We start from the raw sequence: 25235 nt of genomic DNA on the forward strand, positions 1-25235 counted from the left end.
ATTCACACCTACAAGCAATTTTAGAGTCACCAATGAACCTAACGAGCATGTGTTTAGACTGTGGGAGGAAGCCGGAGAACCCGGAGGGAATTCACAACATGCACGGTGAGAACATGCAAACTCCACAAACACCAGCAGAACCAGGATTTGAACCAGGATCTGTACCACCGTACCACCACGCCACACCGCCCCAGAGAAGATTATACTTTTTAAATATAACTGAAAGGATCCGTCTTGAAAGCTTCTTGTGTGTTGATGTTGTTTTATTTCGATAGACTACGAGGAAAATTAAGACCACTGTGCAGCGAGATCTATTGAGAATCAAACTAGAGGCCCGCCGATCAGATGGAGCTGTGCCACATGGATCTCACCAAAACAGGGCGAACTTTCAGCTCAAGGACTCAGGTCACACTACAGCTACACATTTCGAAACACACACACACACACACACATACAAACAGGCATACATCCACCCAGTGACGTTGTCAGGAATCAATCCTTTGCTCCACAGTGAAGTACACATCGACAGCTGCTTTGCATTAGAAGACAAATAGAGCAGCAGCCATCGGTCCATATTGAATAAATGAAAGCTACAGTCCCAGGTGAGTTCGCCCAGTTTAACCACAGACTCTTCAGATTCTGTTCTCCTCTGTGTTGCTTTTTATCCCACTAAAATAGCTGCTCGTGAAAGAAAGAAAACACTGCATTATGAAGTAGATCATTTCTTACATCTATTATTCATGCCTCAGACTTACGCTCATGGACAGCTTGTGATGGTCCACAGCAAGAGAAGGAGCATGAAAGCTAATGTATTTGTGTAACATGCTTGGAGCATCCGATACTGTTGCACTGAGTGAGAGTTCAGTGAGACGAAATGGATCTTTTTTTAGTCTGGTTCTTCGATATTCTTGATGGAAAAGCGAGAGCGTAGCAAGGAATCGATTGATTGAGAGTGCAAACTGGGAACTCGGCTTAATATTGTGTGAGATAAAACACCAATCACCGACATTATTGTAAGTACGGCTACTTTGGCAGGTTCTGGAGAGAGGAAGGATGAAAAGACTGTGAGAAGGGACGTTTGCTTTCAGAAGTTCACAGGGCCTCTTGAGGCTGCGTTTGAAGACTATCCTTGCTGATGGATGGTCTTTAAAGACAGAACTGTGAAACATCACTACGACTCTCTCATGCTCCTGCTTTTTCACAGTGATGCTTAAAATACTTTCTGCACCGTTCACATCACTGTTTTATTCCCCCACTGGCAGATTTTTTAAAAATGTTTTTCTGGAGGAGATACGACAGCAGAGGGGATGAGAAACATTTCTATGATCATTCAAATCTAAAATGACAATACATCTTTTCCTATAGCCAAGGTACTCATTGTTTTCACATTAAAATAACAATTTAAAAGAGAATAATTTTGCCATTTTATTTACACACCAGGATGCACTATGGGAAGAAGGCAATCCGTCGGAGGCAGTGTGATGTTTTGGGCGAATGTTCTGCTGGGAAACCTTGGGTCCTTTGACACGTAGCACCTACCTCAACATTGTTGCAGACCAAGTACACCCCTTCATGACAACAGTATTCCCTAATGGCAGAGGCCTCTTTAAGCAGGATAAAGCTCCCTGCCACACTGCAAACATTGTCCAGGAATGGTTTGAGGAACACAACAACGAGTTCAAAGTGTTCCCCAGATCTCAATCCAATCGAGCGTCTGTGGGATGTGCTGGACAAACATGTCTGATCCATGGAGGCCAGCCTTTGCAACTTACGGGACTGCTGCTAACGTCTCGGTGCCAGATACCTCAGCACACCTTCAGAGGTCTAGTGGAGTCAATGCTTCGACGGATCAGGGCTGTTTTGATGGCAAAAGGGGGACCTACACATTATTAGGCAGGTGGTCATAATGTTATGGCTGATCGGTGTATTTTCCAAACTCAACAATGTCTTGAGAAGTTGTAGGAGGTGAACATTTTTGTTGGCTGACATTTTGAGTAGTCAAAGTAGAAAAAGACACAGGTATTATTAATAATGTTACCATACGTTCTTTTCAAGTGTCCCAGTAAATCATAACAGTCTGACAGTAAGCCAGCATGCACAACGCCGGGATCCCCAAAGAGAAGCAGCTAAATGGATTTCAGACTTCATTAATTTTATTATTCCCACCTCCCACTGTGACATGTCAAAATGTCTTCTGAGATGAAGCTCTCTGCAGCGTGTAGCATTTACACTCAACAGAGGACGGTTTCATCCAGGAAGTAACACCCCTCTGCTCAAGTTAGAGAAAGGAGTGTTTGCTGGGAGCAACAGAGCGGGGAGTCTTTCAGTACAGCACTGATGTGATCATGGTGACTCACAGTAGGAGGTAGCTTGGTAGTTGCTGAGTGTTTAAAAGAGCTGGCAGACAAAGTTGGAAGTGGAATCTCTTAATAAAACTTCAAAGCACTTTATATCATTGTTTTTAGCTAATCCATCCATCTATACTTTTTATCTATACGGCTTATCCTGTTCAGGGCTGCTGGGGGCCGGAGCCTAACTCAGCTATCATTTGGCGTGAGGCAAGATACACCCTGGACAGGTGGACAGTCAGTCACAGGGCATCATCACTAGGGTGTCATAAATAGACACGAGCATTGTTGTAAAAGACGTATAAATTATATGATTTTATCTGATTATTTGGTGATCTAGTACAGTATACAACTACTATAGTATACCAATAAATATGTGCTAATTCAAAGATGTTCCTGATATAAAAAATAGCCAAGTTTACTAAGAAATGGACAGTCACCTTTTTTCTAATTCAAACCAGGGAGAGGAGCACAGGTAAAATGGTACAAACAGTTGTAACCAACAGTTTTCAGGAATGGCCCTGGAGTGGTCCTCCTCAAACTTTTTTGTCTGCCACTGCAAAGGCAAGATGCGGCACACCTTAAGGATCAGTTCTTGGTCCAATTATGATCTCTCTGCTACCATCTGGTCATATCACTGTCACCATTTCACTGTTATGCACACAATATACAATCTCTCGATCAAATCCTCTAAATGCAACAAAAGGGCCAAACTACAGTTTTCAGAGTTTAACTTCCTGCAGTCAGACTCCAATAAAAACAGAGGTGCGTCGGCCATGAGCTCCTCTGTAAACAAGTCCAGCCCATACTCTGCCCCCTTATTCCATAAATGAAAGATACTGCTCAAAACCTGTGTGCATTATCAATAATAAGGACAAAATCATGAACAATCATGTATCTACTTCATTTCAAAGATTAGAGTGTTTTCTTTTAGCAACACAGAGAGAATGACTCATGTTTTGTTTCCTCACGCCTGGATCATTGTAGCCAAACGTCAGACTGTGCAGCACTCTGCAGCCAGACTCGTGACAAAAACCAAAGGCTCTTTTCCATTTTAAATTCTTAATCATGACTTACAAGGCTTTACCTCGCTGAACTTTTAACTCCCTCCTGTTCAAAAAGGACCCTTAGATCTGCTGGATTAGACTCGCTGGCTGCTCCAAAGAGCAGGTAAAAGGCGAAAGGTGATCGAGCATTTGCTGTGTTGGCACCTACGTTTGGAACAGCCTTGTTAGTATTTGATCTTCACACATTCTGGATCCCAGCAATTTTACAGACTTGCCTTTAAGCCTTAAGTTTCCAAATTACAGCTCTGTTTGTGCAAACTCCTGATTTTAAGTCTATGCTAATAGTGTGACTTGTTTTTACCAATTTGATGATCTATTTCTAATCTTCCTTTGTGAGGTCTTTTTATTGTGTGCTTGTGTTTTTGTGCTGCTGTCCATAGAAAGCTATTGGTGCTTCTTGAAAAGTGCTACACAAAAAAGGTATTATCATTATTATTGTTATTATAAAAACTGTTAACATTTTGTCATGCAGGACAAAATCACTTATAGGAAAAAGGTGATTGAAAAAGTACGTTTCCAAGGTCTTAAATACGACATTATGTCGACCACAAAGACAGGACCTGAATCTATTTCATATAAATAGTATTGGTTATTAGGGGTGGGAATCGTAGGGTAACTCACAATACGATACGCAGCTCACGGTAATGATAATACCACAATACAGCGATTCTGCAATAATTGATATAGGCATGGCACGCGCAACAGGCAAGCGGCGCCACTGTTTAACAGCTTCTCTACCTCAGTGTGTCATAAACATGCATAAAGAAAACAGTGATATACTATTTAGTAAATAAACCTTGTGGGGAGTTGGTTTGATTGAAAAGTCTCCTCAATTCACCCCAATAAGTGACAAGCTAGGCAGGGCGGAAGCGAGTGTAGGCGAATTGGTCGCGTGCAGTCTGTCCACGCCGTCATTCATGCCATAAGCACCACTGCGTAGTGACGTAGTGAGTTAAAGGCAGGGAAATCTGTTTAGAGAACCACAGACTATTTAATCAAGATTATTCGATGACTACATCCCACCCCGATCGGTGATCATCAATCATCATCAATATTTTCTATAGATTGTAATATAAAGTAAAACATTTCCCTCAAAAATTCCTGTTCTATTTTTAACCCCAGTAACAGGGCTGCTAAAGTCTGACAATGCTTTTCCCACTGTCTCAGAAGTGCTTTGTGTCTGTAGATGACACACCAAAAAAAGTCACATCTAACTTTGATTCACCATCTGCCACCACAGCTCCAGAACATCCCACCTCTGCTCTTCTCTCATGATCGCAAAGGCTTTATAAAAAAACCTCTCAGATTCAGGCCAGCCGGATCACTGCCAAGTGTAATGCAGCAGAGCACTCAAGGTTGTTTTCAAAAATCTATGAGATATTTTCGCCCCTGTCTCACAATTAGAAACTGACAGGAAACTTCATGCCAGCAGTCAGTCAAAGTGACAGCTCGGTCACACAGGCGTGAAATGTGTGTGTGTGTGTGTGTGTGTGTGTGTGTAGGTTGGTAGCGTTGTGCTGTGTCATCTCTGAGCGTGTTCCCTGACTGTCACCCTCCCTTCCGCGACTTCCTCTGTCCACCTCCACCCCTCCTTCACATCAATAATGGATCCTCTGTGTGAACTGTAAATGCTGTCTCTTTTAAACGTAACATAACGAGTCCCACTCCTGCTGTGACGACGAGCCGGCTGCTGCGGAGGGGAAGAATAATGACTCCTTACAAAGACACACCAGACAGCTCCCAATTAAGACCAGCTGAAATACTGAACACCCAATGATCACACACACACTTAAAGACACACACACACACACATGCAGGATGCAGACTGTCAACATGGAGAGGAAGGATGGGGGCAGATGAGGAAACACACTGTGAACATTTATTAAAGGAGACATCTGAAGAGGGTCAGAACGTGAAGAAGGTGGTAAAAGGGAGAGAGAGTTTCAGTAGTGCTGTGCAGGAGAGAGATTTATCCGTATCTGTGTGTCCTCTGCGGTCTCATGCCACAAAAAAAACAGCCTTACCAAGCATGCATTAGTAGCAGGTTGGCATGCTTTTACATCATAAAACCGTTGGTTGCTTTCCCAAAAGCCACATCACTCATAAACACACACACACAGGTACACACACACACACGCACGCACAAGTACGCATGAGTTGCCCGGGAGGAGAGGGTGGGCCAAAACGCCGTCCTCAGCTGAATGGACAATCCCAGAGTTAGGAAGGCTTTTTAGGTCCAAGCAGCTTACCCAATCATTTATCAGATTAATACTTTTCATGAGAATAAACCAGTCACACAGCGAGACATATGGAATGTGTTAAACTGCGCTCATCTGAAAATCAAGGAAATATTGCATAACCAAAGGTCATCCCGTGTGAGTGTGTGGGTGTGTGTTTGTGTGTGTGTGCATTAGTGCTGCAGCTCGGTAAATGAAACCATTAGGAGGAGAAAAAAAGGGTTTGGGCCTCTCTGATATTCATTCTCCTTTAAAATCACAATTAATGTCATTTGGTAAATGAAGCTTATATTTAATGCAGGGCTGCAGGAATACAAAAAAACAACAACTCCTGATTGTTGTTATTTGAAATGAGTGGGAACATCTGCGGAGTATCCCTGGGTTATGGACTGTGTGGACAAGACATTTAAAGAGGACCCCTTGGAGTGTTTGGTACTATTTATGAACAAAATTATTCAATTCATGTGAAAAAAAAATCAGATAATAATATATATCCAGTCATATGGTGCTAAGTTGTGAGTGAGCCTTACATTGGAGTCGAGCAGGTCGATGCTGTCCAGGCTCTTGCTGCGGTGAATGCGGCCTTTGATGCGACGCAGAGAGGGTTTACCCTGGCTCATAGGCAACGAGAGGGTGGAGGAGGCAGCCATTGCCATAGCACCTGCGCCACCTGTAGCACCTATAGGCTCGTCTGAACACCCGGGAGCTGGGGGGGATGTTTCTCCATCTTGTGGGGTCACCCTGCAACAGCAAACACAGAGAATAAAGATGATATTAGAAATAATTCAGGTAAAGGCAAACAGCATGATTCCCCGTGAGGAAAACACTGAACAACCTAGATTTCATCCATTTTTTTCAGTTTATACCCGAGTCATCGTTTCTCTGACTGAAGGCACACATACACGCTCAGGTAAAAACACATTTCCGTGGTAATGTAGGTTTACTCACAGCAATTTAGCTTTGCCTTCTATGTTTCGTCTTAGATAAATCACTAAGAAAGCTGATAATAATCGGGCCCTGAAGATGCACTTATCAATATGAACGATAAACAACGCGTCTGCTTTGATTCAGTCTCATTTCTTGCGATTTCCAGCAGCAAAAAGCAGTTATTGTTAAAACGCCACCTGCAATACTCCACATGGCAACCAGACAAAGATAGCGACTAGCTGGTGAACCTGGTGTAGCATTTAGCTGCTTTACAGCCTGATATTTTCATCAGTAGTTGGTGGGGACCAAAACTGAGTTTTAAAGCCACATAGTATTGAATGAATGTAAACGTTGCTTTCTGTTGGATGTGCTGATAGGTAACTGTCTCAAAAACATTCGTCAATACCATTTTAAAAGGTATTTTCATGTCTGGGTTGTGTTCCAAGCTTTGAGGCCAAAGTAGCAAAACTTCTGGACTAAGTCTTAAAACTCTTAAAAGTTTCTGATGTTGAATCGCTTGGGTGCTCAACGAGTTCACAAAACCACAATAACGATTAAATACCACACAAATCACACTGAACACGTTCTCTTAGCAGAGCCGTCCACAATGCTAGCAAGCAGCGCTGCATATCTGAGAGAAAACATAAAGATGCCTGGAGGATCAAAGTGACATAACTTTCCTCTTGATGTCTTTACTTTTTAAAGGACATCCTCTCCTGTTGGCTGTAGTGGCGTTCAAGCAAGTGTGAATAATTGGGCTGAATGTCAGCGGGTAGCCTGCAGATGGAGGCTAGGTATGGAGCATCCACTTGTCTTCTATTATTAAGCCACAATGAAGCTGTTTTGCTTCCTACATGCACGGCTGCAAGGGAATTTAACTTCAGTTCAGAGTTAACTTCAGGTGAATTGTCAGCGAAAAATTATCAGTCATTGTAATTCTGACGGCTTCAGTGGACCAAAATTTCTTCAAAGTTTCACAAAAAGTGAAATGTTTTGAGGTGTGTTTATCCTCCCGTATGCGGTTTAAAGAAAACTAGTTGATTGAGTAAATATGTCGCTTAAAGGGCCAGTTCCCCGATTTTCAACCTCAGTCCTTTGATTGCTATTATGGAGCTAATGCCGTTACGGGAGAAAAAAAATGCTCTGTGCCTTTGGAGGACGCAATCCGCGTCTCCAATGGGCCCTGGAAAACCTCCGCCAGACTACGTAAAACATGTCATCTGGTCCGATGTCATGTCTCGTTCAAAATCGTCAGGTTTGAAATGTAGACTGCAGACCCGAAGATTTTTAAGACGATCCACCGGTATATTCTAGTCGTATTTCAGATTCTGTGCCGCTCTGAGCCATTGCCTAAGAAACCAGTAGTATTTCACTCCAGCCTCTCTCGCTGGGCCGTTCCTTTCAGAGGGAGGGGCGCAATGCACGCTGGGTGTTGTAGGAATGTAGAACGGGTGAAACCACAAGCTGTTTGTACAACTTTCTCCACAGTAACGGCGCCAATTCAAATATTATTGCTTCTATTGATTACAGAGAACACCAGCTTTGACTGACAGGGCTTTTTCCAAGGGCGAATTGCTCCTTTAACATTTGCTGCATATCTGTAGACAGCCTACGCTCTACAATGCATTCAAAGCCCTAAGATTTCGAAAAAGGAGATGGACTATAGTCTGTACTTGAGAAGTATCACAAAGACAGATCATCAGTCAAAGGAAGAATTAGACAGAGTCAGAGTTGACGAGACGTGACAGCCTTATGGGAAAAAAGAATATACCCACTGACAGCCTGTCAGTCTCTCCGAGCGTGGTCAGGGCTGCGGCATATTCAAAACCTTTGATCCAGTGAAAGATACATGATCAGGCATTTTCAATTAAAAGCTGGGAATCCCAAATTAAAAAAACTACAGAAAGTCAAACAGGAAAATGAGATAGCTCCATTGTCACTTTGTGCAATCCTATGCTTTTAAACATACTCGTAAATGGTGCATGTGATTTAAACAGATCATTGCATATAACGACGCATAGTAAAATCATACTATGTTGAAATCAATTTTATATGCCTTTAATTTGCCAACAGCAACATGGCAGTAAAACAAAGATGGTAGATCAACTTAAAGTTATCACTTGGCAGCTGCCGGTGCTCTCTGATACAGTCGATAACAAACACTTAGATATCAGCACTGCAAACCAAGTTGGCAGTATAAAGACAACATATGTTGTTTTAAATGCTTATTAATCCAAAAAAGGAGCGCAGATGCTTTCGCATTGTCTGTGCTCATACCTCCCCTGTGTGCTGAAATATGTTTTGCCATGTCTGATATCAGAGAGGCTTAATTTAAATGCATGACTCACATTTCTAAAATATAATCATCAGTATTTGGTCCTTTTTGTGGCATTTACTCTGCACATGCTGTATGTAAAGGAAAAGCTTATTATGATGTTTAATGGAGTCCTAAACAGGACTATTGCTGTACAGTGCAGAGCGCTACGGTAACATAACAACAATACAATAATGCTGACTAACTGTAGGTGATCACTTACTCCCCTATTGTCACAGCATGAATGGTAAGCACTTTCCACCTGCATTTAGAAGCCCTTACTTAACTTAAATACCAAGCAAACAAAACTAATGTGTTAGTGGGTGTTTTAGATCTGTGAGGCACACGCAGAAGACCTACAGACTCCCAGCTACAGTCCAAACAGTATGTAAAATGTTATTCGTCTTTTACTCTTAACTGTGCACCATGACGACACATTCATGTAGTCACAGACAACCACAACACAAACACAGAGTGTGGAGGAACCGGGTCCCTGTCAGTGTAATCCCACTGTTGCTTTTACAAAGAGATTCTACTCACACATCCAGCAGCAGCTTATGAAGCTCTGTGGGTTTTAACAACAATGTTTTTAAAGAGGAGGAGGTCTGCATGAACTATAGCGTTAATAAACTGTGACTTTAAAAAAAGAGGAGAGTTTACAATCCTTATACTTTCTAATAGATAACATCACTGGAATCATATAAATCACTGCTTCCTTAAGACTGGATGTTTTGCAATGAAAGTAACATTTGAAATATGAGATGTATTTTGGTATTCTTGTTAGTATTTGAAGCAATTTCTCCCTTGATAACACCCTTGAAAGAAGCATAAGATTTCCTTTTAGACATCTTTATCTTTGGAAACCACAGTTAATCCTATTTTTATGACTTGTCAAGATGGCAGATTTGACTTTTCTGCACCTTTCTTCTCTTTTGTACAAGATATAACACACGCAAAATAATTTGAGCCCTTTATGAAAGGAGAAGGACTGAAACAGAGTTTTGTTGATCTAAAGTCCGGTCTATAAGCGGTACAAACATCAGAAGGAGCAGACGTATGACTGCTCACTTCTGCTGGCCGATGAATGATTTATCATCAGTGATGCAGCGGGACTTTAGAAAGGCATATTGAGCCATGGAAGCCAGTGGATTACACACAGGCTGGCAGTGTGTGCATACAGGAGTTGATTTCACTTCTCCGTGCCTCTGGAGAAAATATGGAAAAACTCGCAAACAGGCTGGAGTGCACACACACAATGCAAACCCAAAGTGACCTCTTCAGTGCAAACAACAGACACGGCCGGCATCTCACAGCACAGAAATACAGAAATAACACGACATTTTAGGGACTGACTGCAGTGAGAGGTGAAGTTTATGAATATTACATGAGACTTCAGCCCAAAATAGAGAATCTCCCTCCTGCCCTGGATTTAAGAGGTCATTGGCAACGCTTATAAGATTACCTCATCCCAGAGTCCAAGCAATAATTTAATGAAATAGCATAATTATAGAAAACTCATTAATTGATTCACTAGTTAATGTATCGACTGAATGTGTGTGCTGCAGGCACCAATAAATTAGATATTACAATGAGCTGTTTCAGTCGTGAATGAATCGTCAAAAAAGAACTAATCTTTTTAGTGAATTGAATGATCCGTTCAATTCCATGCATTCATTCGTTCCTGCCGTTCATTAAATGATGTCTCTCGAACGATCAACACATCACATGCTCGCGGCTCCCCCTTCTTCCTTTTAGAAAACCAGACTGATTGATGCAAGCACGCGCCAATAGCCTTGTGGAGGAGGGCCGGTGGTCCTCGTGAACGACCTGGTTACAAACAAGTATTTCAGGTGTGCGTACAAAGCCAATCAAGATATTATAACGTCAGAAGGTTTTGTAATGGACAAGTTGGGCCAACTAACTGTTATATTGTGATGATTTTCCAAGAATGCAATGAGAGCCGTCATCGTTCATAAACGAGTAAGAGTGAGGAAGGCGTGAGTGAGTTGTTTCTTTGACGTCACGGGAAATGTCACTGAATGACTTGGTGAACGAGTCTCGTGAACTAATCTTGTAGCTGAACGAGATTTGAAGATCTGGATCACTGCAAAGACCCATAACTGCAATCTCTAATGATTGGACAAACATATTTTTCGCAGCCTTATGTTACTCTTGCATACGATCATTAGAAGGTAAGTACATTTATTTTTAACCTTGGAAGCATTTCTTCTTCCAGGACTGAAAAACTGAGGTGTAAAAGATGATAATTAAGTGATATAATCAAACCATCTTTTATCTCTACTGCTGTTTCAAAAATACTTCAAACTCAGCTTCTGAGCCAATAGAGACAAAACGTCAATAAAATGTACAGAAGTGATTAAAATTACGCATCTAAAACCCCATGTCAAATCAGCAAACTCAACCTGATGATGAAGATCAAGTTATGTGATCCAAAGCAGCCGCTAAAAGGACTTCTCATGAAAATGATAGGGCTGTCTGTCTAATATCTACACTTCCCTTTCTGTAGCTGCTTCATTGGACACAAGCATTGCAGGAGCTAAAACATGGCAGCCTCTAAACATTACATATACAGGGGTGGTTTGGTAGAGCGGGGTGCAGCATATACAGAGGCTACAGTCCTCGACGTGCTGATCACAGGATCGACTCCCTGTCTTTTGGTGCATGTCATCCCCCACTCTCTACTACCCACATTTCCTCTCTTAAGCCGTCCTATAAATAAAGGCAAAAGCCAAACAGCCTATTTCTATTATCACATTAAAACACATTTCAATTTAAACCGGTGAAATGATAGCTTAAAAACACCAGTTTGACTGCCCTGTTACCTCCAAGGTATTATGTCATGACAGATCTTCTAATGGAGGGCACACACTGAACAATTGCCTCTGCTTAGTGAGGACTACAGGGACAATAGCAGGTGTTTGATCCCCATCCTGACATTTATACCTAAGAAACCACACACACACAGAGACACATACACACCAGATTATGATCCCACCACCGATGTCCTCCTTCTCTGCCCGGGTGGCTGAGACAAGGTAAAAAAAAAAAGCCTTGCTATGTTGTTCTTTGGTTTCATATCATGACTGAAAACAACGGACTGTGCTCTGACCAAAATGTTAAACCGAGCTCTGATGGGATTCCTTTTGATCTCAGATTTGCCTTTGTTCTCGTCTTCCACTTCATCTGGCAGCAGTGGTGCATCCAAAATAGCTGCACTGACTCTTCCTCCATCCATTTATATCCCCAGACCTTTTCAAAGTAACTTTTTACCCAGCCAGCAAGTTAGTCATTTGTTCTACTTTCAGTATAAACTCACAGTACTGCACAGGTTGGAAAAATAAAGGTTTGAGCAGCAGAAAGTAGAGGAGACAGGTGAACAGAGCATGAAGGAGCACCGGGCTGGGGAGGTAGAGTCTGAGGGGGCCAAAAGACAAAAGGAGTAAGACCATAATGCAAAGGGACAAAGGACAGAGGGGCATCGTCGGCGTATGGCTCAGAGGTCGCCCTGACTGCTTCGTAATGCCTGACTGTTCAGCTGGAAGTGATGGCAGCCGATGAACATGCATCATTCTGCTGGCGGGGCACCCCTCCTGCTTCTTCGGGGGACAAGTGGTGACAAGAGGTGCATGACACATCCTACTTGATCCAAATAACCTCAATGACACTCCCTCAGAGGAGAATAAACCTAATGAGTAATATGTTGGCTGGCTAAAAACCTCCTTGAAAACATCTGAGGAGAAGGAAAAGAAAACAAGCGGACACTTCAAAGCTTTTTTATTTACTGTTCGGAGTCTGTAAGCTCTTTGAAAAGCCACCTGGGCAGACGAGGATACGGCCGAAAATCTGGGACCAGATCAAGACTCTGATCGGGCCAGACAGGCCTGACAGATGGACAGACCAGATTAGGCATATAGACATGTATCAAACAAGGCGGGACATCGCTGGTGTCCGAGTGCTGTCTGACCCCTGTGGAGAGGAGGGTCAACGGCTGCTTTCAACATGCAACGCTGCTCCTATACATGCAAATACAAACTCAACTTTAAGGCCTATGTAATGTAGTAGAAAAGTGCTGTGAGGACGAGCAGGGATAAAGCATGAGTGAAAAGAAGAAGATGCTACTGTTTACTACGCTTAATTCCACCAATTATGGGCACATTTTTTTACATTTTGATTGAGGATTTTTGCAGATAAATGTCATTACCAAATCCACTTTATTTGATTCTGTTCAAAACATTTTAAAATTGGATGGATGGATATATCAGTGCTTTTAACTTTCAAATCTCATATGGAAGATGGAAAATCAGTCTAAAGTCAGATTAAATATTAAATAATGGTTAGAAATAATACGGGATTTTTGGTTGTATTTGTAGCTCAGCTTTGGGGCATTGCATCCTATTCCAGTGTAGTGATGTTTGCAATATTGTGTAATCATAAAACATTTAATTTGAAGTCGTATTCTAACTGGAAAAGAGGACTTACTAGTAAAAAGGCTACTTAAATGGATAAAGTCAAACATAAACATCGACGACTTCAAAGTAACAGCCACTTTGTAAATTGGAGACACTCTATTGCACTACAGTATTATGATGTTACATCATCTAAAAATGAAAGGGCCTAATTAGAAAACATTAATGTAATTATATAAATCTGTCAGGCAGATGGAAAGAAACAAACGAGTAAATTGGGCTCTCTGGATCCCCTCTGCCGTGTCCTTCTCTATTTGTGAGACAGCGGTGATGGATTCCATCTTGTCGGCCTCCTGTGAGCCATCGTGACAGACAGGAGTCACCAGAGGCCGGGAACGTGTGACTCACAGATTCTAAAAGTCATTGCTGCTCCGCGTCTGACTCTGACTGGAGACGATGAGTCTCCCATAGGCCTCTGTTACCATCACCGCCGCCAACAGGCTCCTTAAGCAGCCATTACCAGACTCTTAGTGAGGCTCAACATTACATGAATCCAGACCTGCCCCGTGTAACAACTGCAAAGACTCGTGGAGGACACAGCTGAGGCAAATATATTTCTTGAGTTTTAGTTACAGCAAGAAACGCATCACGTCTAAACGTGCTTGAATAAAATGCAATCTGAAGTCAGTGAAATTTGGATTTAGTGATGAAATATTTGTAAACAACACTCGGCAATCGGTCCTTGGATCTGCAACACATTTTGCCAGTAATCAACAGGTATGAAGGTTCGATACCTTGCTCCACAAGTCTGATACAGTGCCTCTTTCTTGGCATATGCATAATATACATTTAAAACATATTATATACATATATTTGCACCCAGAAAGCCTCATCAGTGTGTGCTTGGCAACCCTTCTGTTGCGGTGTTTTCTTTATTTCTGCATTAGCATGCTAGCTTAGCCCCTCTTCAATGAAAACCATGTTATAGTGTTTCATTTTTCAGTCGCTTTTGTCCAAAGTGACGTACATCTGAGAGTTAATACAACACAAGCAACGATCAAGACAGGAGGGAACGAAGTCAGTAAGTGCCAACAAACAGCTTCATGTGCGATCGGACACTGGTGCCGACAAGCAGCACACAGGGCAACAAGGTCAATATAGTCATCATCATGAATATCCTAATCAACATCAACAACATCCTCAATGTCATCATCATCAATGGCATCAATATCATCAAGTGCAGAGGTGTTCCTAAAGAGCTGGGTCTTTAGCTTCTTCTTAAAGGTGAAAGGGACTGAATGGAGTTTGGTACCTCGTTCCACCACCGGGGAACTACTGAGGAGAAGAGACTAGCTAGCGACTTAAGGCCTTGTTGTGATGGGAGTACCAGGCGCCTTTCATTGGCAGAGCATAGTGGGCGGGAGGGAGAGAACAAATAAGAAAATGAGCTTAAATACCATAAAATATACTTTTGACGTGGTGTTTGAGAGCATTTAGGTTTCTCAGTGATATAGCAGCACTGAACACATAGTACTGAACAGAAACAGCTTTGATGTTTAAGTGTAGAGTTGGATCTGTCTGACAGTGGATATGGCAGGCGCATCAGTTTGCCATCATAAAACACCAAGATTATGTTGTCCATGTATCTGCCTCTTCAGCATTTCTCTTACACGGGCAAATATGACAACAAAAACAAACCTTTAACTGAAGAGAATCACGAGAGCTATTAACATACGTCTTACTAGCAGTGAGCTTCTATGCTTCTAAGTGGAGGATCAATGATACTGTTGGAAGACATGCAATGCCAACAGTCCTTAGTATAATGTTTTATGCCTGCTGATGCTAGCACAATGTGGGACCTGCTATTGCTATTAAAAATAACGCTCAGTCATAAAAAAATCAAAGTATAATACAAGGATTGTTAAAGTATGGTGGCTTCAGGGGGGAAGGTTTAAAAGGGTCATAATTAAAATGTTGGATTTATTCTAGCTGAACAGGTAGAAACATTTGCCTTTATTATAGTATTCATTTTTGGCTTTTAATACAGAAAAAAAGTTTTTTTTATCAGCATTTAAATTGAATCCAAAATGTTATCCTTAAAGGCCCTAACCCAAACAAACACACAGACACACTCACATTGGCACAGACACCCACAAATCTACACACACACACACACACACACACACACACACACACACACACACACACAACACCAACCAACACATAAACACACACCCACAGGATGCTCAGAGTGCGGGTTGGGTAAGGGGGTGAGCCACGAGTCAATAAACCCTGTGTAATCTGTTCCCTTTAGTGGCATAAACCATCTGAGAGGAGATTACAAGCGTTCTGCCAAAGTAAGAACATGCGAGTTCCTAATGGACAGAAACACTGCATAAAAAACAAACACACACACAAACAAACCAGCGTGTGTACCTTTGCCTTAAAAGAGCGAAGAGAGTAAGAGGAGAGTAAGAGAAGAGTGCTCCAAGACTGCCGCGAAGACATGACTTGTGTTTTTAAGATCGGACTTCATGACTTTAATACAAAAAGGCTTTTTTGACTTCAGGGAAAGCGAGACAGAGAAACTCTGAGAGTGGAGCAGAAAAAAAGAGAAATATTTCTGCCTTTTTTTCAGAAAACTCCTGATTATCATGACAGGCCCACCCTGGACTTGGGCTCCTGCTGAGGTAACTAATGCGCGGCATTGTCAGTTTGTGTGAGATTACGCATCATGGCCTCCATGAGTGGAGCTGGAAGAGCGGCGGGGGTAGGAAGGAGTTGTTGAATGTGTGTTTTTGTGTGTAGAGCTGGGAGGGAGGATGTGTGTACAGGCAAATCAGAGGGCAGAGGGGGCGGCTGCACGTGTGTGTGTGTGTGTGTGTGTGTGTTGGGGGGGGGGGGGGGGGGGGACGCTGACTTTATGCATCATTAAGCAGGTGGACTGAGAACACCAGGCGGAGCTGTCACGGTGGAGGGGAGCAGAGCAGACATCTGGCACACAATACAGGACGATACACCCACATGTTAGGAGGAGCTGCGAGCGGTTTGAACACACGTCATCGGGCTAATTATTATTTATGGATCATCTTTAACTAATTACAGAGCAGTGTTATTACAAACTGCTGTTTGGTTCGTATAATATCAATGTGTTTTTGTTGTTTTATGAGGTGAATCAGGTCCTAAACTGTAGATCCTTCTGTTTATTCAGTGCCGCCTTTGAGACCAACCAGAACAAGACAATACTCTGATTATAACAGCTTAGCATCTTAATCAAGTAATCTGACATTAAGACTCTAATCAGATCAAGATTAACTCTTCCATAACATTGCTGAGTTAATCAGGCAGTTTACCTGAACCACAACTGACAATAGGAGACAATGAGGTGAATTTATGACGAATAAAATCCCCAACATAGCAATGATCGCCAACCTGCCTACAAAACATGTCGCATGTTTACATTGGGCCATATATGTTGCATGTTTTCAATTTAAATTGTTTTCTTTATATATTTCCACACTGACAAAACAGAGTAATTATGTTAAAGAGATCAATTCCATGTGACTGAGTAAGAAAGCAGCCCTCTGAATGAGCTCCTTAAATGATACACAACAATCTAATCATGGTGATGTTTTCACCTTGTTTGAATTTAACTCTTATTTCCTCCTCAGGAACATTATACGAAAGATAAATGCACTTTTCTGTGAATGCATAACCTAATTCAGACGGTCTAAAAATACCACGATAAATGGCGTTTAATCATGTTTATGCACAGAAAAAAAACCCTCCACACTTACATCTCATTAAAAACCAGCCGATAAAACCAGAGCCACAATTAGAGGAGATGTCTTACTCCTAGAAGTAGTTTGGCCCAATGTGTTTTACTGTCAGAGCCACTTAAGAGGGAACAATTTACTGCAACACTTAGGAAACTGTGCCAACTACTATTCCTCCTCCACAACGTTAAGAGCGTGGTTTATTAGAAATCAAACTTTCGAACACTCGAACACTGAGGTGTTTTCAGGTTGATTGCTGTCTTATTTGTCTTTTTTGTACATTGTGTAGCAGCTTCAACAGGCGCTATGTAAATCAGGCTATTTGTTGGTTATTGTCATGTTGTCGTCTTGTGTGCCATAAGAAATGTCTTTTTTCCTCTGTTTGTATCTGCATTTTGTCACTGCTTCTTTCAATGCTTTAATTTTTACTGTTTGTGCTTCAACTATTGTCTGCCCGGGGACAACAGATGAAAATGAGCCTTTGTGGCTAACTCTTGCATATTTTCAGAAATGTTATCATATGCACCGTCCTTGTCAAATAAAGCAATAAATGCAAAATACAAGTATACAATCATTTGGCTTCCATCATCACCCACTTATAAAATGAACATAACATATATCTATGTGATAACTGACACCAGGTTAAGAATTTGTTTTTCTTTGTTGTTGTAGTCTGCTCTTCAACCATGATGGATGGATTGGAGTCGCGTTTTTAATCAAAGGGGTCGTGTGTTTAGGAAGATCATTAAACCATCTGGTGCAGAACCACCCCCTCATCTATCTCCTCATCTGCTGCTGTGATATTAATGTCTCTCTTCTGTCTCCTTGTTTGGTTAAAAGAGCGACTACAGCATCTCCCTTTGCGTTTCATGTTACTATAAAAACATTGCCTTAGTGTACCAAAATCCTCTTATACTAGTGCACTTATTCTCTAACATGACATTGTAATATTATCTTTTCATGTAAAAGGAAAAAAATGCTTACTGGTTTATTTATGTGTTTTGATTCTGTGCATATGTCATAAAGGTCAAAAGGGAAACAAGGGGTAAAGCAGAGCATTAGGGAAAGAATTGCATGTTAAGGAATGGTAGAAAAAGTATTTTCCTGGGTTGACAGCAAAATGGTTTTTATGTTACAACTGTGAAACTAAACTACATCTAGTCTTATAAAAAATGGATGAATAGATGAACACAGAGAGATAAAATCAACAAAGTCACTCCTGCTTTTATGCACTTTTCCCTACTGCTATTAACTCAGAGCTCACCACACATCTGCATATAAACTCATCTATCAAACTGTAATATTGGGATGTTCATGAAATCTCCCAGAATCAATCTTAGAAATCGCTTACATTAATGTTGAACCAGAATCTGGCTATCTTTGTAATTGAGTTATGTGTGCATGCAAGGCTCTGACTTCACAGTGAATAAAGACAAACATAGCATGCAAGTCAATGCATGGGGTGACTCCATGAAACGCACACTGCAGGCACACGCTGGCTCAGCTTCCCTTCGTTAAAGTGGCTGTCGGAGGCGATACAGTAATCCAGTTTTAATGGCCGTGCCCCTTCCCCCACCATGAAGTGATGGCCCCAGACAAACCGCCGCGCCTCTCTTAAGGGAGAAGTGTCAAAACCAAGTCACCACTGCGTCCTTTGCAACACATTTGACAGCAGTCATGAGCTAAGAGGAGGAAAAACCGCTCCTTTTCCCTCTAATGTGATGACTTCAGATTCAGTCAGGTGCGTTATACAGGCGAGAGGTTACAAAGCCGTTTGTTCCTAAATATAGGATGAACTCTCCAGAACCCAGCGTGGACATCATTATAACAAACCAGAGTTTGTCTTCTCACTGTAAAGTAATGCCAATCTGGAAGGATTATACCTCATGCTAATGTTATCTATGTGGATTACAGAAGAAGAGGAACTGAATGTGCTCATTGTACGAATAATGAGAGCCTATAATTAGACTGAACACTACTCTGCTGTGTAATGTATTTTGATTTTCCTTTTTTCTATTAATGAGGCTCCTAATTTCAATGAGCAAAAGGAGCAGACTTACATTTTACCTTAGTATGACCTGTGATGTTAACACAACACAGCACATCTGTTGTTTCTGTCATGTTGTCACTGTAAGATAAGAGACACACATTGATATCAACCTTTTGACCCCTGATATCAAAGCACTTAATCACAAATTGTACAAAAAAATTTGCTTAATCAATAAAATAATTACTTTTTATGATCAATCTGATGAGATTTACAGTGCAATGATGCAAAATATTTATCTCCAGCTTCTGAAATGTAAGCACTTTCCGCTATTCTGCTTTCATCATTGTAGGAGCTGCAACAATCATTTACATTATTGACTAATCTGACTAACTTCTCTATAAATCCTCTACTTGTTTGGTCCACAAAGTCAGTAAATAAAGTGAATAATGTCCATCACCAATTTTCGAAGCACAAGGTGGCAAATTGAATAATGTTTTTTTCACGCCCACAGTCCAAACCCACCAAAATATTCAGCATGCGGTCACATAAGCCAAAGAAAAACAGCAAATGAGACATGAGATTATCATACATGCTTAAAAATGATTTATGAAAATAAACCCATTAAAATAGTTGCAGGTGCATTCTTTGTTGGCAAATCAATTAATAATACAGATTTTTTAATGGCTTCTCTGCTGGTACAGATCTGATACCAGTGTAATAAAAAAACATACATATAAAAAGATCTAGAACTACATAACACTTGCGTATACTCCATATATGGAGGAGTTCTTTGACACATCATTCTCAGTTGAGTGGACAGCCTGTGTGCTGCTTGGTTTTACTAGCAGGCTTTTCCAGTGTAAGTATTGCTCCACACTGTTGCTGTTCGCTATCTTCACGCAATAAATGCTTTGGAAGGACTTCTTCCTCCCTGTTTAAAAATGGTGGCAGGACAGCACAACTGTGCAGGCTACTGTTTTGAAGTGGAAAAGAATCATTGATTTCCAGTAAAAGACGTTTATTTTCAGAGGGCTAACACAATACGGTATTGGATTGGTGCATTGACTAGCCCAGTAGCTCATACCAGTTCCCGCATTTAGGCTGTATCAAAGGTATTTCCAATATTGGAATGGGTATTGAGAGTACTCCAGTTAATGACGTCTACAAAGGGGTTAAATGAATATCTTTAGATATTTGCCATTGGTTTGGCTTAAGAGATAAGCAACCAGTAAACAAAGGGAGAGAGAGAGGAGGAATGACATGCAACAAAGAGGAAACACAGGAGAGTGCAGTTTATGGTCTGTAACTTTTAAAAATGCTCGCTAATGGAAGTTATGATAGTGATTTAGCCTATCAGTTCGATTAAAAATATTATACAGTTAGGTTGATAGTGAGAATAATCTGTGTAAGATATGAAATACAAACACAATGGCTGGTAACAGATGTTTCTAAAAGCTAAAAATGAAACAAACTCGGCAGACTATAAAGCAGAAAGCAGGTATAAGCTTGGTGGATGCACCTGGGTGCCTGGGGAAAATGTATAAATGGGTAAATTATAGAGTCTGGTCTGAATTAAACTAGGTGGAAACATTCATATGAAAACACACAAACACATAAGCAGCCAATGATAGTCAACCACTTAGCATCACTCCAACACATTGTCAGCTAAATCCAGGAGGCATGAAGCTGCTGAATAAGTGATGAGTGGAGCAATCAGCCGACATTTTTCTTTTTACTACCTCAGACCACAGAAATAGATCTGAGCACAGACTTGCTGGGAAAATGCAAATCACCAAAATAACACGTGGAAGCTTCAAATGAGCGATTGCTATAAAGGGAAAACACGGAGCGCGTGCAGGTGATCATTTCAAAGCGGACTGTATCGGACGGCGCTCAGCATTGTTTGATACCGTTGTTGTAAATACACCTGCTCTGTATTGTCCGCTTCTCCGACCGCTGCATGTGAAACTCACCCTCGCCAGCCAATCATAACAAACAGTGTCCGCCAAGCGAAACACAGATAGACACAGAGGGACGGCACGCACGCACACACGCACGTGCACAGAGCACCACGCGCGGCTGCACAGAAAGCTACAAGCCTCTTCTCGCTGGCTAAATGCCTGCTGAGTGTGGGTAAAACAGTTGTTGAAGGTAAAGAGAGGGATGGAGGCAGCCGACTTCCGCCAACAGCTGCTCAGCTTCAACTTCGCACGAGACATAGGCGAAGAGGGGAGGGGGGTCGTTTCATGAGCTCAAAGGCTAATTTTAAATCATTTTTCCCACATGAAAAGACACACTGTTTGTTACCTTTGCCACTCTTTTCACACACGCACCAACACACGCTCCCATCCACAAGCGCACCTCTTCCTCCTCCTCCTCTCTACTCACCACAGCTGTCTCTTAGTGGGGAGGCAGTCTTTGTTGGACGCTGTCACTCCCATGGCCATCTGCATCACCGTGATATATTTCTGGTACTTCATGTTGTCCTCCTTTGCTACTACTTCTACTACTACAGCTACGGCTAATGCTACTACTACTTCCACTACTACTTCTACTTCTAGGAATCCGCGCGCCACAAAAGCGGCACAGGTGAGCGTGCATTCAAATGTCTGTTATTGTCCCCTGGCACGCGCGGCATCTTCAGTATCAAAAACGCCATTTCCACGTCTGGAGGAGTGCTGACGGGGAAACTGTTCCCCGAGGAGCTCAACGAAAGGTACCACGCCGCCGCGACCCATGTCTCTAATCTCATTAGAGCTCAGAATAGATTGGCTAATCCATTCAATTTTAGTCAGGACCGGCTCATTGTTGTTGTTCGCCCCGTAGCGGCGACTTTGTTCTCTTCTTTCCCCCCGCTTGTCTTTTTTTTTTCTTCTTACTCCGGTCTGTCTCTGTGGAGTAAAAGACTGAAGAGAAAGAGACAAACAGAGTCAGAGATAGGATGTAGCGGCGGTGGCACCCAAACGTCTGCGAGGTAGGAAAGAGAGTGCGCGTGTGTCCAACGAGAGAGAGAGAGAGCAGGGAGTGACAGAGGAGGGGGGAGGAGGAAGAGGAGAGGAGGAGGAAGAGCGAGGCAGCCAACGATGTAATGGCTTAAGAGAGGAGAACCTACTACTGCTGAGAAATATCTCAGTGTTGTAAAATTAGAGGACAAACGCATCGTTTTGGATGTGTTGGGGGTTATTCTCCTCTCAGGATTGCTCCACGAGGCACAATAAAACACCGGGGCTCGGTTTATTAGAAAACACTTCAGTGATGAAACGGGAGTTCAGGGAGGCTGGAGTGGAGCAAAACAGCAGTCAACAGTCTAAAACGAAAGATAACAATTCAATATCATTTCTGAGGTCTGGACAAAGTCAAAGATTTCAACCCATTAAAGGCAACATTTTACCTTGTGTCTAAAGAAGAGCAACAAAAGAACATTTTGCACAGATGTTTGTTTGTATTCCTGCCATTTTTATTCTAATTGTGTCATCACCTCTTTATATTTTCATTTATACAATATTAGTTGTAAAATTTGTAATAAAATATATGAGTTGCATCTTTTTTACAGTTTCACTGCTTGTAATTCGAGAGCTGTCACTAGCTAACGTGATGTCCCAGGAACCCTTTGAGGGAATATCTTCACTACAAATGTCCATCGTGACCGTAGTCTGAATTGAAATGGATGTAACCACCATGACTTAAGCCATTGGTTTAAGGATTGCTGCCTTGAATTCAGCATTATGGCCATCGCCATCATTGCTATTTGGAGCCGGAAGAGACCACATTTGGATGACCGGGGTTAGCAATTGCTTTGTTAAGGCTAATTAATCAGCTATCTAATTATAAGATCTATAAAATAATAGAGTTTTTCCCGCATACGTAGATTCTTTTTTTGGAATCAGCTGATTGAAGTTGCTTATTTATTTGACTACAAGCTAAAAGAGCTGGTTGAACGTAGTTTTCGCGCCTCTCATTCACACACATCTCAGGTGGGAGAATGATCTAACAAAAAAAAGATCCTCCCATCACTAACTGCTGCCAGCTGTCTTCTCTACAGGGAAAAACCACCAACAATCCTTAATTTAATTCATTCATTTTCAGCCTGGAGGTTGCTGCTTGATTTGGGCTCAAGAATGGAAGGACTACATTTAGGCGGTCAAAGGTTAATTTCACTGTGACCTCACGTCCTTCCCATTTTCATGGATACGATATCTGAGGAAGACCTCACAAGAATATCTTTAAATTTGCTACAAATGCCCTCTTGGTTCAAGGATAAGGTGATTAGCATTGGAAAGGTAAAGGTCAAGGTCACTGTGATGCCTCTGAACGGGATTTTTTCCATACTTTAAGAATTAATATTCTTATTATAATAAGAATATGAGTTTCACACAAATGTTTAATGAGATAAAAGGAATTGATTACATTTTGTACCCAAAAGGTCGAAGGTCAACCTCATAGTCACATCATAATGTCCACAAAAACTCACTGCCCACTTGACTCAAGGATGAACTGATGAGATATTGGTGATCAAAGGTCAAAGGTCACTCTGACCTCTTGTCTGTTCCATACTTGTACAATATCAGCGAACCATCTGGTTTAATTATAGTTTTTTTTAATTACAATAAAATAACATTACATTTCTGGCTAATTCACATAAAAGAGAATTTCAACTATGACGACAACAACTCCCATGATCCCTTGCTGCTTTATGATGTCATCAAACTATATCTTTTGTGATTGTTTAGATTAAAAGACCTTTTGCAGCAATTTTCAGCAGAAACTTGAAACATAAATGTGTTTTTATGTTCGTTTATTTAAACTGTTCTATCTACAACTATATTAGTATACACTTTATTAACAACTCAAATTTGTAGAACACCCCAAAAAACATAATATTAGTCTTGCCATAGTAATATTTGCCCACTGTGTTTCAGGCATCTTGGCACAAAATCATATCTTACTTAATTGTCTTATCCTATCTTATATTATGTAAGAACCACAGGATTGTTTCAAATCAAAGAACTACTGACCTTGTTGTTAAATCTCAATCCCCTTAAGCAGCCGACAGTCCTGCTCTGCAGGTTCGGCTGTACGAGGAGGCCAGTCAACACTGAGTCTTATTGACGGCTCAGTGAAACTGAGCCAAGCAAAGCTAATTAGGGAGCCACTCTGAAAGGTCACAAAAGGAAAAACAATCTATCTTTTATCATTTTATTTGCTGTGTATTTAACTTTAAGTCTGCACAGAATATGTACGTAAAATGTTGACTAGCTTTCAGTTACGAGATAGATCAATAATCAGTAAACCTGCTGCTCTTCTCTGCAGTCATAATTCTATATGGTCTCTTAATGATAGCGGGGTTTTTGTTCCATGTATGCATTGCTCTCTCTACACGTGAAACCCACAGAGTAATGTGAGGTTCAGGTTACGTTACTCGCCCTTTAGGGTATGACTGTTCACAGTCTCTGAAGATGCTAATCAATTCAGTAATTGATTCGGTGTCAAATTTAAATGCCCAGTAAACACGAGTCTTTAGCGAGTCCTCAAGGACGAGGGGGACATCAGAGGAGTCCACGTGCAGAAGATCCAAGTTAAAGTGTCTCCCTGTGTGCTGGTTCGTTTATGTCTGCACGGTCTCTGTCAGTGAGTCAAAACAGTGTTTTCTTTGGGAATGTGGAGCGATTAGGAGGCGAGTGATGTAACCATAAAGACCGTTCACAGGCTCCTTCTGTATAAACCCTTTTGGGCAGGACCATTAACCATTAAACAAGCTGGTGTTGAAGCTGGAGAGCATCCCACGTTTTTTACAATGAAACTGAACCATGAGGTGAGACAGCACATCGCTGTCACTGTATTTACATATTTGTTCGGACTAATAAACAGAATGAAGGAAGGGAGAGCTGCGGTGTATAAACCATGGTCCTCTTGAGACGGCCCATGCACCGGAAAGCGTAAATCTAGATACAAACTCTAACAGGAATGAATAACATCACAATAAAAGTCAGCCAACAGCCAGTGCAGAGGCAGGTGACTCTTATTGGATGGAGCAAGCTGGTGAGCAGCTGGTGGTGAAGGTCAGAGGAAAACTGCTGTTATCAGCACTGCTTGATATTGGCAGCTACGAAAACAACTGATATTTCACCCCAAAAAAAGCTCTGCACAGT

At 41.5% G+C, this 25235-nt stretch overlaps 1 protein-coding gene across 4 annotated transcripts in view; it reads right to left on the minus strand.

The window, feature by feature from the left end:
- tjp1a (tight junction protein 1a) overlaps positions 1-21694 on the minus strand; it is a 97812-nt gene extending 76118 nt beyond the window's left edge. For 3 of the 4 annotated variants that reach the window (XM_069661079.1, XM_069661080.1, XM_069661078.1), the window contains exons 1-2: positions 21475-21694; positions 6183-6393 (exon numbers count right to left, since the gene is read on the minus strand). In XM_069661079.1, the coding sequence (XP_069517180.1) occupies positions 6183-6393; positions 21475-21566 (303 nt within the window). In that variant the 5' untranslated portion in view covers positions 21567-21694. Of the gene's footprint in view, positions 1-6182; positions 6394-21474 lie in introns of those variants that run through there. The other variant, XM_069661085.1, reaches the window with a different exon arrangement.
- Between the last annotated feature and the right edge of the window lie 3541 nt (positions 21695-25235).

The sequence above is a fragment of the Semicossyphus pulcher genome, unplaced genomic scaffold, assembly GCF_022749685.1.
Source record: "Semicossyphus pulcher isolate SPU_LCO1_2020_fin unplaced genomic scaffold, fSemPul1.0.p SCAF_1, whole genome shotgun sequence".
NCBI classification, from domain to species: domain Eukaryota; kingdom Metazoa; phylum Chordata; class Actinopteri; order Labriformes; family Labridae; genus Semicossyphus; species Semicossyphus pulcher.